At 36.6% G+C, this 14,723-nt stretch overlaps 1 protein-coding gene across 3 annotated transcripts; it reads right to left on the minus strand.

Annotated features, from left to right (window-relative positions):
• Positions 1–326: 326 nt before the first annotated feature.
• On the minus strand, positions 327–14,022 carry ccdc120b (coiled-coil domain containing 120b). Of its 3 annotated transcripts, none has more exons than XM_082155215.1 (11): positions 13,525–14,022; positions 8,430–8,544; positions 8,238–8,339; positions 7,766–7,896; positions 7,244–7,351; positions 7,083–7,170; positions 6,291–6,347; positions 6,005–6,161; positions 5,817–5,918; positions 3,855–4,868; positions 327–2,917 (listed from the first exon to the last, which is right to left on the minus strand). In XM_082155215.1, exons 3-11 carry the CDS (start codon positions 8,284–8,286, stop codon positions 2,818–2,820), a joined length of 1,806 nt encoding a protein of 601 aa, XP_082011341.1. In that variant the 5' UTR covers positions 8,287–8,339; positions 8,430–8,544; positions 13,525–14,022; the 3' UTR covers positions 327–2,817. The 3 variants fall into 3 exon arrangements, with proteins under 3 accessions (XP_082011341.1, XP_082011340.1, XP_082011342.1); XM_082155214.1 differs by having other exon boundaries at positions 7,050–7,170; positions 13,525–14,013; XM_082155216.1 differs by lacking the exon at positions 5,817–5,918 and having other exon boundaries at positions 7,050–7,170; positions 13,525–14,020.
• Positions 14,023–14,723: the final 701 nt, after the last annotated feature.

A 14,723-nucleotide genomic window follows, 5' to 3' on the forward strand; every position in this document is an offset into this window, starting at 1 on the left:
ATATTTATGCTTAAAACATGGGATTAGTCATATAGAAATCAGTTAAATATGAATAGATTTAAGAATAGATGAAGCATGTATCAAAGAGAACTGACTGTACGCCAGTTTGAACAGGAGAGAATCACTTGAAGTGGCCGAAAAACATTCCAACACATTCCAAGTGTTCAGTGGGCATGCAGTGATGTGACCAAAGACCAAAGATAAACGCAAGGAATGGGAATTGAACACCCTTTCAAAATGTACTGTGTAACCCCAAATTTGTGCTTTCATGATGAATTGTATGTGTGATTCATCTTTGAAAAAGAGTGACACAATGTGGAAAAAGATTAGACTTTATATCATGATCTTTATTATGATTTCCCCCCACCTAACAGACCATCTTGATGCAAAATGTAAAAAAACAAACAAAAAAAACAATGGAAACAGTATATAAAAAAATCTAGCAATACATTTATGATTCTAAAAGCTGCAATGATAGCACAATTTAAAGCCAAAACAGGGTGTCATTCATAAAGATGACAACAAGAGTCTCTTTCGCTGGTGTAAACAAACAAGAGGCGTGAACTATGCAAATAAATATGTATACAAAATCTGATCAGTTCATAAATATACAATATATATTGTTTTTTCAAGTTGCTACATATAGGTATTTTTCGTTATTTATAATTAATTACAGTACAGACATTTATGTCACCAAAAAACACTAAGAGAGACTAGCAATGCACAGCTGTTTGGTCATGAGTTTCAGATACCAGCTTGAGGCACCTCACAAACCAGCAACATGAAGAGTAGTAAATACATGTGAATTAACAAAGTATTAAATAAACCATCATCATTTCAAACTTAAACCATCATATGACCTATGTTCTGCAGTGTTAGCGATAATACATAGGCTTAACATTAGTCTACAGTCTTGTTTTTAATAGTGGACACCAAATTGTACTGATTTCAAGGGTAATAATCGGTAATGACAGAATTACTATTTCAGGAAGAACAATCTAAAGAAGAAAAACTAAACCATCAACTCAGGAACTGTAACAAAAGGACTTAAAAACAAGTCGCCAAACTAGTTAGTAAACAGATCGATGACACACTGACTGGTTTAGACAATTATAAGGTATTTTGCTTTCAAAAAGTGCAAACATAAGACCAGCTTATGCCACATCTCAACATGAAAACTACAGTAAATGCTCAGATATATTTGTTGAATACTGTAGAATATCAATTAAAGGGGTTGCCAAGTCGGATGCGACTAATCATGAAAGTATAAAATATATGCAACCAATTTTCTTTCTCAAAATTGTTGAAACAAAAAAGCAACTAAATAAAATAAAAAAATTATATATTATAATAAACATTAATATATTTCTGACTCTGTAAAGGATTTCATAGGGATGCATCATTTCATTTTGAAATCTTATCATGCAGGTTTTAAGATTTAAATTTTTTACTCAAAACTGCCATTTCAGTTCAAGATCACAATATTTTAGGTCAACAGTCCTTTTCAAGTTCTTTGAAATTGTGGAATCGATGACTGTGGACTTAATGGTATAAATCCCTGTATTAGAGCTTTAAAGTTCATTTTAGAGACCAGGCATATGTTTGTTTGCATGTCTAGAACTTCAGAGAATATAAGCCCTCCAGGAGAAAAAGCTCATCACTTCAAGGTCCTCTATATGAAATGCTTTTATCATACTCTTCATAGCTACATATAGATATTTAGATATATAGATATAAACAAACAAGTATGCAACACATTCACTGCTGTTATAGTACATTAAAATGCATGAGTTCATTAAACTTAGAGTAGTCTTGTATATAATTAAATGACTGTTAACCTGAAACATATTAGTTACAAAATAGTAATTAAGAATACATATATCTTATAATCTATTTTATTCTCTGAAAATATATAAATATATCTCAGGATGAAGTGGAGATGATTAACTTTACATTTTGAAAACAAATTATAGATACATTACAATAACATCCCATTAATACACACACAGAGTATGGAGAAAAATAAACAAAATGTATCTTGTAAACACCAGTTTACAATCAAGCGCAGCGCTAGATCTATGACAGCCAACACACTGATCTACTATTTCAGTTCTGTGTCGTTTAAAGACGCCTCCTGATTTGCTGAACAATGTAAGGGATGAATCAATAGGGATGAATGCGGTACAATAATTGTACTTTTAAATAATGGTGTAATTTATATAATATTGTGGCAAGCGGAGCGGGGTCGAGAGCCGTGGGAACGGAGCGAGTGCTAATGAGCGTCACCTGCGCGTCACACAGGTCTCCAGTCCCGTGGAGGAGCTCCGGAAGGACAATAGGAGGAGTGACGACAGTTTAAGACGAGAGAGGACCAGGCCTGGCCTTTTATGTTGGTATTTATTACGTTTATATGCGGCAGTCATCCATGAGGAGCTGCTGCTTTACTTTACTTTTCTTATTTCTTTATTTAATGATTAAAACTTTGCGTTGAACGTTCGCCGGTTCCCGCCTCCTTCTTCCCTGAACGTGAACTTTGTTACAAATATATATAATTTATATAATAATAAATAATTATTATAATATATATATATATAATGTTCAATATCTCCAACCAAATGCTATTTTGTTCTGCTGTCATTTTTTCTTGGTGTTACAGCATTTATGCTACAAACTAAGGGTGAATTATATCAGTTTTTCTTAAGGAGTACTAGTACTTGAGCACAGTTTCAGACCGGTGCATCCCTATAAGAAGGTGACATTTTGCATTGGATTTTGCAACATGTTGCATTAGAGGCCCTAGGGTGTGTTGGCTGCCAGTCAGACCAGTGTTCCAGGTGAAGGGGGCTCAGAGCCGGACTCTTTTTGAGTGCTCCCCTCTGAGGGGAAAGGTTCTGGGTAGAGAGAGAGCTCCACGGACCTGCCATGATGAAGAGAGAAGATCAAACTGAAAATGGCAGCATCAGAAAATATCTAACTAGTTATCTTGCAGCTAAACTATTCAATCAATAATAATAATATTTTAATAATATAATTTAATATAATAATAATATAATAATTTTTTTCTTTACAATTGTGATATATATATATATATATATATATATATATATATATATACAGATATATAGTCAGCAAGGATCTATTAAATTAAAGAAATGCTGTTCTTTTCTATTCATCAAACAATTTTGTTTCAACAGATATTAAGCAGCTCAACTGTTTGTTTTTTTGTTTTTTTACATTGATAATAATAAGAAATGTTTCTTGAGCACCAAATCAGCATATTAGAATGATTTCTGAAGGATCATGTGACACTAAAGACTGAAGTAATGGCTGCTGAACAGCGTTGCCTTAAAAATAAATTTAAGGTAAAATATATTAAAATAGAAAACCATTATTTTAAATTGTTATAATACTTTATAATATTACTGTTGTTACTGTATTTTTAATCAAATAAATGCAGTCTTGGTGAGCATAAGAAACGTCTTTTAATTTTTTTTAAAGATCTTACCCTAATATTACCTACATACAGTATATTAGGGTAAGATGAAATATAATATAATATAAAGGATAAAAAGGGTTATATTTGTATGCATTTATAACACTGCTACTACTACTAGTACAAGTAGTAGTACTACTACTACTACTAATAATACTAATTATTATAATTTCATATTTGTAGCATGGTTCCCACACCTTATGATCAATCAAAATGTTCATGACTAGCTATAAAATTGTATTTACTATAGTAATTTTCAAGGCTATTCCAGTCATTTCCATGATTATTTCACATTTTCTGATATTTTTCCAAAACCATGGGCCCCCTGCTGTGGGGTGAAAGAGAAATGTGAAAAACTCACCTGGCATGCAAGGGATGTCCGTGAAATGAAGCTGACTGAGGTATTTGACGGTGCACAGAGTACAGTGGGTCGGCTGGGATGGACTGAGGCTGGTGCACTAGGTGGTGGTGAGTATGTGAGTGGCGCATGGAAAGTCCGTCGTGACCTTTGGCCGTAGTGGAATAGCCTAAGGCGTTCCTCAGATACCAGTCCCGGAGTCCCTCCAGAGCCAGTGCCTTGTGCAGACTGCGGGTGGAGTCCTCAGGAGTGGGCAGAGAGAACTGAGGCGGCCTGCGTCCGAACGCTGCAGCAGTGGACAGCTCTGTGTGGTGAGGGAGCAGGTTGGGAATAGAAGAGGTCGTGGATCCAGAGGAGGGATGTGACAGATCATAAGCCGAGAACAACACGGCATCCTGTGGGATGAAGGGTCCGCAGGATTTCGTTCGTGTCACTTTGACGCGACGGGGTTCAGACTCTTGACCCCGCAGTAGCATGGGGCTATAGGAAGGTGGAGCAGCAGCCAGATGTAACTGTGAATGTGAGAAACCGTTATAATGCGGAGGGGTGCCCGTTTGAGGAGTGGAGAAATCCGGCCAGATTCGTCCTGTTGACTGGTTCTGCGGAGCCTGGACGGGCCTCTTTTGCTGTTTGCCCCAAATGTAGTCTATCAAAATCTCATTGTAACCAGTGCCACTGCCACCAAGAGAGGAGCGCATTCGACCTTGGTCTTTAAAGCCCATCATCTGACTCTCTGGGCTGCCTTGATATATCTGACGGAGCTTCCCATCTGTGAGGGACTCAGAGCTCTTGTATGGTCCAGCTCGAGGTGGCATGCCGTTGCGGGGAGGGCCGGGCTCAGGGAGACTCGAGCGGTCAAGTAGCGCCTCAGAGCTGTTGCTACGGCGAGCGCGGGAGCTGTAGGGGCAGCTGCGGCGCTCAGATGAGGAGCCCTCCAAAGATGCCAGTGGGACAAACTGAGGAACATCTGGACTGCCACACCACTGCTTTAGTGCAATACCCCCAGACATCTCCGGCCTAGCAGAAGGAGAAGATAAGACAGTAAGAAGTCATTAGTGGTAATAAGATTAAAAAAGAAAAAAAACATTTGGATCTAAAGCCAGTGAGAAGATGGCAGACAAAGCAAGAACAATTCTAAAATATAAAATGTAAAATATTTCATTTCATACTGAAAAGTTTTAAAAGGAAAAGTTCATTTTAAATTGTTTAATTCCCAATATTTGTGTGTAATATGTTCTAAAGTTTGGGATCAGTACTTTTTTTTTTATAAAGAAATTAATTATTTTACTCAGCAAGGACGCATTCAATTGATCAAATGCAACAGTAAAGACATTTATAATGTTATAAAAGATTTCTATTTCAAATAAGTGCTGTTCTTTTGAACTTTTATTAAAAGAAAAAAACATGCATCATGGTTTCCACAAAAATATTAAATGTTTTCAACATTGATAAGAATAAGAAATACTTCTTGAGCAACAAATCAGCTTATTAGAATGATTTCTGAAGGATCATGTGACGTGACACAGAAGACTGGAGTGATGATGCTGAAAATTCAGCTTTGCATCAGAGGAATAAATTACATATTAAAATATATGAAACATACATTTTTTATTTTTTATTGTAATAATGGTTCACAATAATATTGGTTTTACTGTATTTTTGTAAATGCAGCATTGGTAAGCATACGTTTCAAAAACATTAAAAAAATATGAACAACCCCTATCTTTTGACCGGTAGCGTTTGTCTATGCTTATAAGAGTATTTTATTTTTAGCTTCGCAACAAGCTAATATCAAACTATATTAGAATCATTCGTGCAGATTGTGCTATTTCTGTTTTGCTGGCCATTCAAATGCCAGTTTGGGTGTTGCCTTAGTAGGCAACTCATTAGGTTTTGGAACAGAGCCAAAGTGTAGACACTACAGTGTACAAATAGCAGGAGGAATGGCCAGAAAAGAGTTAGTACCTCACATGGACACTGACTGGTGCAGTGCGGGACAACAGCGGTGTTGCTGGAACACTTCTGCCCTCCACATTGGATGCACTTCTTGGCATAGAGTCACTCGGGCTGGATGAACATTCATAAGTTTTAATTATAGTGTAAACCATATCCATTTCAGCTTGTGAAAACATCCCTTCCTCCCCTCCGCTCACCTCACAGAGCTTGAGGCTGAGTTTCGGCGAGTCCTCATCTCGTAGTAGATCTCCACAGGCGACAGCTTCCTACAGAGCCTACTGTCAGGACTGCCTGGGGCCAGCCGGGGGTGAGACAAGGAGCGATGCTCAGGTGCCACACTGGGAGACGAATCCTCTGTAAACCACAGTTGACAAGAGTTGTACAATATCACAGTTACAGCCTGCCAAACACAGGCCAGTGTGGTAAAATGAATCAGAGTACTGAGATGTACATTCATTGTTTTATATTGTTAAGAGGCCTCACCATTGTCATGTGATGTTGAGTCTGACATTGAACTGCTTTCTGACTTCACAGTTTCCTCTGAAAATATTAAAAATGAGAATAATTCCATAAACATAATTGCACAAAGATCAGATTTCTTATTATCTATTATATAAATCATGAGATGAAACAATTGTTTACACTACTGCTTAACAGTTTAGGGTTGGAAAGATTTTTTTGATAATGTAATATAGTTTTTTTGATAATGTAATATAGTTTTTTTTGTTTTATCTTTTATTCATGTGATGGCATTACTCCAATCTTCAGTGTCACATGATCCTTCAGAAATCATTCTAATATGCTGATTTGGTGCTCAAGAAAATTACTATTATCAAAGTTGAAAACAGTTGTGCTGCTGTACAGCATTTATTTGAAATAGAAAACTTTTGCAACACTGTAAATATTTTTACTGTCACTTTTAATTATTTTAATGCATCCTTGTGAATAAAATTTAATCCATAAAAATGTGTCTGACGGTACAAGTTTTTTTAAATATAAATGTTCTGTTGCAGTAATTTATTGGTTAAAAACATATAATCAAGTAATTTATAAATATCAAAGTCTGTCAACATTAGTCCATTGTCCTTTTTAAGCAAAACAACAGTCTTGCATAATGAGGAGAAATTACTCGGTTATCATGCATTTCCTGTAGAGCCATTCCCAGTGCATTTTGTACCAAATAACCAATGTTAACCAGAATATAATTTGTGCTTGTGTGTGTGTGTGTGTGTGTATTGTTACCCGTGTGACATCCCCGATGAACAGTCCTCTTACTGTGCAATGTGTTTTTATCATAATCGATGCTCCGGCGCAGGGCACCACTGAAGAGAGCCTTCATCTGCCTTCTCTGACCTGGGTCATCCTACATGGAAAACAGATATGGTTATTATTGTATTAAACGGTTCCTTTTATTAGCTTTCAGCAAACAGACTCACCTCTCCTTTTGAGGTGACATGAGGGGCCAGGCCAGCTCGGCGCTGAACAAAGGGAGGTCTTTCCCCGTCTCCTAAAGGAAAATCCTGTGGAAGCTTCCCTGTGAGCTCCTGTACAGACATTTAAAATGTTACTTTGTTCCAATCACTTCACTATGGGGAATATTGTGCCGTTTGTTGCCATTCGTTAGAACAGATGGTTCTAATAAGTACGCCTAGTTCAGATTTTTTTTGTACATCTACATATAAAACACAACTTAATAACAAATAGTTCTTCACATAAATGCAAATCCGAACAACCAAACTTCGAACATCAAATGAGAAAATTCGCTTTTAAAACAAAGAGAGGGAGAAAAAAAAAAGAATAAAAAATCATGTAGATCTAGAAACTTTGTTGATCAGCTCGATGCACATTTCCTTCACTGCTGAAGTCATCATTTTGTTTGTGTTTCTTTGAGAGAATACTATTTTATAGCGACTAACTAAAAGTAAAATACAGTTCCAAAATTGAATAAACCATCTCACCGCCTCCAGAAGACACACTTGCCGCAGCTCTCCAAGACGACTGTTCAAAAGGCTCTGCAGACTCTGTTTTCGCTCCTGCAGCTCTGTGATTCGCTCTGCTTGAAGCTTGCTGTCCTGACAGCCCTTGACATCTGTGAAGGAGCACAATGTGCATGAGACAGAAAGCCAAAGTTGTATAAATCCATTCTAAGGGTACAACATTCTTAATTAAATATGCACTTCCCTGCATAATTTTGGGGTCAGTAATAATTGTATTCAGCAAGGATGCATAAAATGAATCAAAAGTGATAGTAAAGACATTAATAATGTTAAAAAGGGTGTATGTGTGTATTATTAAATCATACAAGAATTAAAATTAATAGGTTTAAATGGTACAAATAAGCCCCCAATATCAACAAACACAAAAATATATACTGTGCAGCCCTGCTTTTCATAAGGAATTCTCAACAAGGAATTATTTAAGTAGGCTTACCTGGAGCACCTAAGCCCATGGCAGTGATCAGGTGACCTTTGACCTCCATTTAATGTATTTCAGGAAGTCTTGTGAATTTAGCTCCCAATTAACCCTCAGCTCCTGTGGACAAAGAAGAATGTATATCTAATGAACGTGTCTAAATTAAGATGCCAATGAGCTGAGACTGATCTGAGAAGAACCTCCCATCACCTTATAGTTTGAGTCATGTGAGGCATGTCATTCAGTGGTGAGGGCCACAATACTGCAGTATCCCAGTGGACTGCGGAGGGAGCCACAGTGCGACTTCTCGATTTACTGCTGAGCCCTTAGTGTGGAAGAAAAAAAGTACAATTGTTATACACTGATAACTTCTGTATGTTCCTAAGATCGATTTATTTTGACTTCTGGCTGTAACTCAGTCCTCTAAATGATGGCTTATGGGAGGTTAATGGCTTGTTCTGCCTTAAAATGCAATTTAAAGACACCAGAACACATTAATTTACAGAGGCAAATAGTGCTATCAAAATAAATGAAAAGATGGTGATCGTTTTTATACTTGAATCGTTGCTGTGCCAGTAAATCATTCATTTAAAAATGAATCTCCTCTTACTTTCTGGAAGTTATGTCATCAGAGAGGGTAACATGGCCGAGGGTGTGAAAGTGAAAGCTTATATAAGGTTGTGGAAACCCAGATTATCCAACAATGTTCTGCAATCTGGGGTTGCAGAAACTTGAGTCTCACAACCAAATAGCTCAGATTCTAACGAATGAGTAACAATTAATGAAACATAATAAATAACAACAAATGTCAACAATTTCACCAATATTGTGTAGGCTATGCTAAAATTAATTTTCAAAAAATCTGAGCTCACTTATGAAAATCTTTCAAAAAAAACCCCAGAAATAAATCTTATTTTTATGTCATAAAAAAATACTGAAATTTTATCTCCAGATTTATTTATTTTTATACATTTTGACTACAGTAGTGGCCAAAAGTGATGTCTGGAGGAGATATTTGTTTTGCGTGAGCCTACAAGTTCGATTAAGTCATCAAAATATGAGGAAAATATTTTAAAGGGGTGGTATAGTGCCCCCGTTTTACAATATGTAAAATAAGTCTCTCTTGTCCCAAGAGTGTGTATGTGAAGTTTTAGGTCAAATTATTTTATTTTTTACAGCATGTTTAAATTGTCCCTTTTTGAGGGTCAGTAAAATCACGTTTCGTGTGTGTCCCTTTAAATGCAAATGAGCTGCTGCTCCCGGCACAGAGGGCGGAGCTTCAAGAGCTTGTGTGTCAAGTCACCTTTATTTATATAGCGCTTTTTACAATACAGATTGTATCAAAGCAGCTTCACAGTGATAACATGAAAATAATACAACAAAGTTTGTTTCTAGAAGAAAATTGCGTCATTGTCCACCTTAAGGCAGATCAATAATACTGTTGAATATTAAATGTCCCCAACTAAGCAAGCCAAAAGCCAAGACAACAGTGGCAAGAAACCAAAACTCCATCAAGGTGACAGAAAGGAGAAAAAAAAACCTTGGGAGAACCAAGGCTCAGTCGGGGCCAGTTCTCCTCTCTGTGTGTGTGTGTGTGTGTGTGTGTGACAAACACCAGTCGAAACTGCAGCCGTACAAAATACAACTTATCACTGTGGTTTCCCTCCACCTATTCGCCCCTCTGTATGCCGCAGACACCTGGAGTCAGTAGCCCACATCATGAATAGTTGTTCACTTAAAGGACTATATACTGCCAGACATGACAGACTTGTGGACCTCATTGCTGCTCAGGTTCCCTGCGTGTCTGATGAGCGGATCTTTAAACACACTACTGTACAGTCTGAATGGTTTAACTCACCTGCAAACACTTTTTTAGGAATTGCTAATACACCAGATATTGTTAACATCTCTCAGAATGGCAATACAGTTACACTATCTGAGGCGTCATGTGCATTTGACTTGTTTATGGAGGACTCTTACTGCTCTAAGATTCTAAAATATCAGTCATTGATATCGACCATTGAGAACCTTGGGTACAAATGCCCGTTTATTGTGCTAGTGTTTGGTATTCTAGGTCATGTTCACAGGCTGGCGATCCGTGGACTTTGCATTGGGGGGATTTCTAAAACAGGGGCCAAACAGTTGGCAAAGTACTGTTCAATCTCAGCAACTATAGGAAGCGTGTTTATTTGGAAAAGGCGATGTTTCCTGTACCCTTAGAACTGTATAATCCATAACAATGTGCTGATTTGTTTTAATCTGTTGGATTATAAAAAAAAAAAGATTCCTAGTGAAATTTGACTTGTAATGTGGAATCAAATAAAGTATATAAAATGTGTGTGTGTGCGCGTGCGTGCGTGCGTGTGTGTGCGTGTGCGTGTGTTAGCAGCTCCGATTACCTCACAGACAAGCACTAAAATGTCAGAAACTGTTCTGCCTTTTATGTTTAAACTGGAGTCGGACAATGCTGGAGAGACTCAAGAAGAGGGACAACAAGTAGAATGTAACAGGACGTTTCTGAATGGTTAGTTGATTATTAGTTGTTACTTGTCTGAAGTTTAAAATCATTGGTTACCCGTAAGCCAATCACATAACGTTTGGTTATGACGTGTGTTACTGTAAACACATGTATGATGCGAAAACAAAACCAGCGAGCGAAACACCGGAGTGAACATGGCTGTGAACAACTTTTGCAGATTGTGAAGTAAATCTACGCATCCATGGTACAATCAGCGTCTACATCACGGCTCTCAGCCCGCCCTCTGTTCGTTGATTGGCCGGCTGTTTTGAGGCCGGAGGAAAACTGGGAGATAGACTGATATCTCAGACTGAGTACAGAAGCGAACTGAAATTGAGCGGAAGTACGAAGTCTGACGTAGTCAGGCTAGAGTTAACCATCTTCTATTAGCATATTCTGTCATGATAATCTATAAAATCGCTTGTGTGGGAACTGTTGTAAGATGCCTACAGAGTGACATGCTATTGAATTTGTGTTACGTACTGTATTGTAAAAAGATGGATGCGACAGCTTAAGCAGACCCCGGGGGCGGGGTTTATGTAAATTTTAGGCTTAGTGATGTCACTAACCCGGGAGGAATGTCATGTAGTCGCTACCAGCCGTTTGTTGTAGTCCTTAAAAAACTATTTATTTCAAAGCAAATATCTCCCTTTGCTTTGAACTTTGAGCGTTGTAACTTTGCAGATGTTGTTTATGCTCAAACAGCAACATTACACACTAACTAAAGTTAGAAAAGTGAAATCATAATCAACCACCCCTTTAAATATGAGGGAAGAACAAAACGCTAAACTTGATTAAGGTTTTTATCTGACAAAAGTATTTGGCAAAAAAAAAAAAGGTAAACTACAGCCACAAGTTTTATATTACTATGCAAAAATTGCATTAAAAAACAACAACATTTTCACAACATAATCAATTATTAATATTTAGTTGGTTCTCTCGTTTTTGCATGTATTCAGCATTTCTTTGTATGACAGCCTGGCCAAAAATTAAGTCTGCAAAATGTTGTATGTTTCATTGCGTTATCACAAATAAAACATTATTGACTTACAAGCACAACTACCGTACTCAATACGCTTGCAAATCTTGAACAATATTTTTAAAATATTCGAATAAAGGGTAAATATGTCATTTTCATGTCAATGCATTTAATGACTTGCATACTGACATCTATAATAAAATAACTTGCATACTGACATCCACTTAAAATGTATTTGAATCCATTGTACGTTCACAAACAAGACAAAACATTTCACATGCCAAATGGCACAAAACAGTCTGTTCATGAATCACACTTAGGTTATAAAGCCTGCTGGCAAGACGGACAGAACAAGCAGAATGTGTTTTTGTTTATGAGGAAGTGGCGTGGGTCATGTGGTACGATGGATGGCTGGGAATGCACCCAACAACAAAACAAGACATAAAACTACCATGTGCAGAGTAAACAGACAACAAAGAATAGCAAGTGCAAGTAGGGGTATATGCAAAAAAAAAGGCAAAATATGTATTAAAAAAAGCTGCTCTCATACTCCACAACAGAACAACTGCACGAATAAGATTCTTCAAAACAATATGAGCACATCTGGCAGACACATGCTAGCAGATATCGCACACCTCGGCTCTTGTAGAGACCTGGCAGAGAGCATGATGGGAGGAGAGAGTTGAGGATAAATGCTCCGAGATCAAAACCTGACTCAGAGAGAACTATGAGAGAGATATAAACAAGGGATTTGTGGGAATTTGATGACAAAGCACTCAATGTCCTAGGACAAAATATGTGAAAGAGATAAAGTGTGAGAGAGGGAAAAGCAAGAGAACCGGAGATCCATTATTGTCTCACAAATAAAGATTAGACAAAAAAAAAAATACTAAAGGAAAATACCAAAATCCAACTACAGTATCAAGCATAGTGATAGAAATCTCTTAAAAATAAAACACTGAGAACGTTTAATTCATATTTAGTGTTTGTTCCATGTTAGGCTGATCGTATTTCTGCTGTTGTATATGCATTTACAAGCTTTCATATTCATGGGCCTGTGTATATCATGTAATATTAAAAAAGTTCAAAGTTTAATTTTGAGGTACAATTTTGGTATAGCGTAGAGTAGCCGCTTGTGTAAAACCTGGCTAAAGGGTTACATTCATCAGCCAAAAAATATACAATCTGCTCACCTTGATGTCATTTCAAACCTGGAAAACATTCACAAAAGCAGGTGTTTGGGAGAATGACAGTCTCAGACATTCACTTTCAGCAGCACAGAGGAAAAATGCAATCAAAGTGAATGGTGACTGTAAACTTCTGCCTCTTTTTGAGTTTCATGGGAGAAATAATGTTATACAGGTTTGGAACAAACATAGTAGAATAGAAACATATTTAATAGAAAAAAAATGTCTATTTGAAATGATTGATCTGTTTCTGTTGACAACCACCAATAAAACAAAATATAAGAGTGTGTGAATTGACATGTTAATGACAGCTGTGGCACATGAGACTGTATACACAGCTGTGACCCCAATGCATTTGGAGTATCTACATGACATCCAAGTGTCAAAAGAACGTATATGAAGCGATGTGAATATAAATGGTCCGCTTTACTTGGCTAAGATTTTCATTTTATAGATTGTTATCACTTATCACCATCAACTAAACAGCAAACGCAAGTCAAACGAGAGCAAAAAATCATTCCAATTAACTAACATTTTGAAAGCAATTATTTATCACGTGACACGCTTGAGCTAAGTTACTGGAGAAACTTTTTGCTTTAATGTACAGTTACAAAGACTTACCTTGACCGAATTAAGTCGCTAAGAAGATATCCGAAAAAAGGAGAGAAAAGCAGCTGCTTATTTCGTTACATGTCCGATTTAATTAACATGTTACTCTAGAAAGTTGTCTTTAATGCACGACGTCAAATGTTTATCGCGTTTCTTCTTTGCAGACGTTGCAGCAACTCAGGCAGTAATTTCTACGAGCCCTAAAGGCAACAAGGACGAAACCATTTCCATGCGCTGACGGGGGTTACACACTCATAAAATGGCAATAAAATATAAAAAATACACAAGTAAATTTTATTATACATTTTAAGTTATATATAAATTGTATCTGGGTCTGTCCAGGCAATTTGGCTTTATATAAAATCGAATTCAAGTCCAAATAATCTATATAAATGCAGATTATGTCGGCAAGTTTAATGGTTTGGTCTGAAAAGCGGACAGGTGAGACTGTGGCGTCCGTAACAACCATATGGTTTCTAACTTAAACGTCGCAGACAAGAATGTATACTCTCATTGCATTTCTCTGCAGAACATAAAAGAAAATATTTTGAAGAACATGGGTAGCAAACAATTCATGGACCTCACTGACTTCAATTAGTAGGCTATGAAAAAAACTGGGGTTACCGCCATTCAAGAAAGAAATGTTTGGGCGAACTATCCCTTTAAAATAGCAAATTGTTTTAAAAGAATTGAAAAAATTATATATATATATATATATATATATATATATATATATATATATATATATATATATATATATATATATATAATTGTGTGTCCTTTTTTAAGCTTTACCTCTTTGGTCACCATGCATTCTCATTGAATTAAAAAAGTGCAATCTTCACAATTTCCTATTTTGTTTTCCACAGCTGAAATTATGTCACATAGGTTTTGAATGACATGAGGGTGAGTATATTGAATTTTCATTTTTAGGTGAACTATTCCTTTAAGTCAATAGTCATGTGGTCAAACAAACAAGTGTCAGCAGTGTTTACTTAGCAAGTTACTGACCTCTGCATGCAGCATTCCTCTCAGCTTTCTTCTGTGCTTTGGAAGAAAAACTGTGACAATACCACAGGTAATTTATTTTGTTTTAAAACAGACTTTTTCAAGCTTTAAAACAATCAAGTATTATATTATTTGATTCAGTGCAAAGTCAGTCTGTTATTAGGTGATATTTTTATTAAAGAGTCAACCAAAGAAAATTTGGA

The sequence above is a fragment of the Leuciscus leuciscus genome, assembly GCF_965113295.1.
Source record: "Leuciscus leuciscus genome assembly, chromosome: 23".
NCBI classification, from domain to species: domain Eukaryota; kingdom Metazoa; phylum Chordata; class Actinopteri; order Cypriniformes; family Leuciscidae; genus Leuciscus; species Leuciscus leuciscus.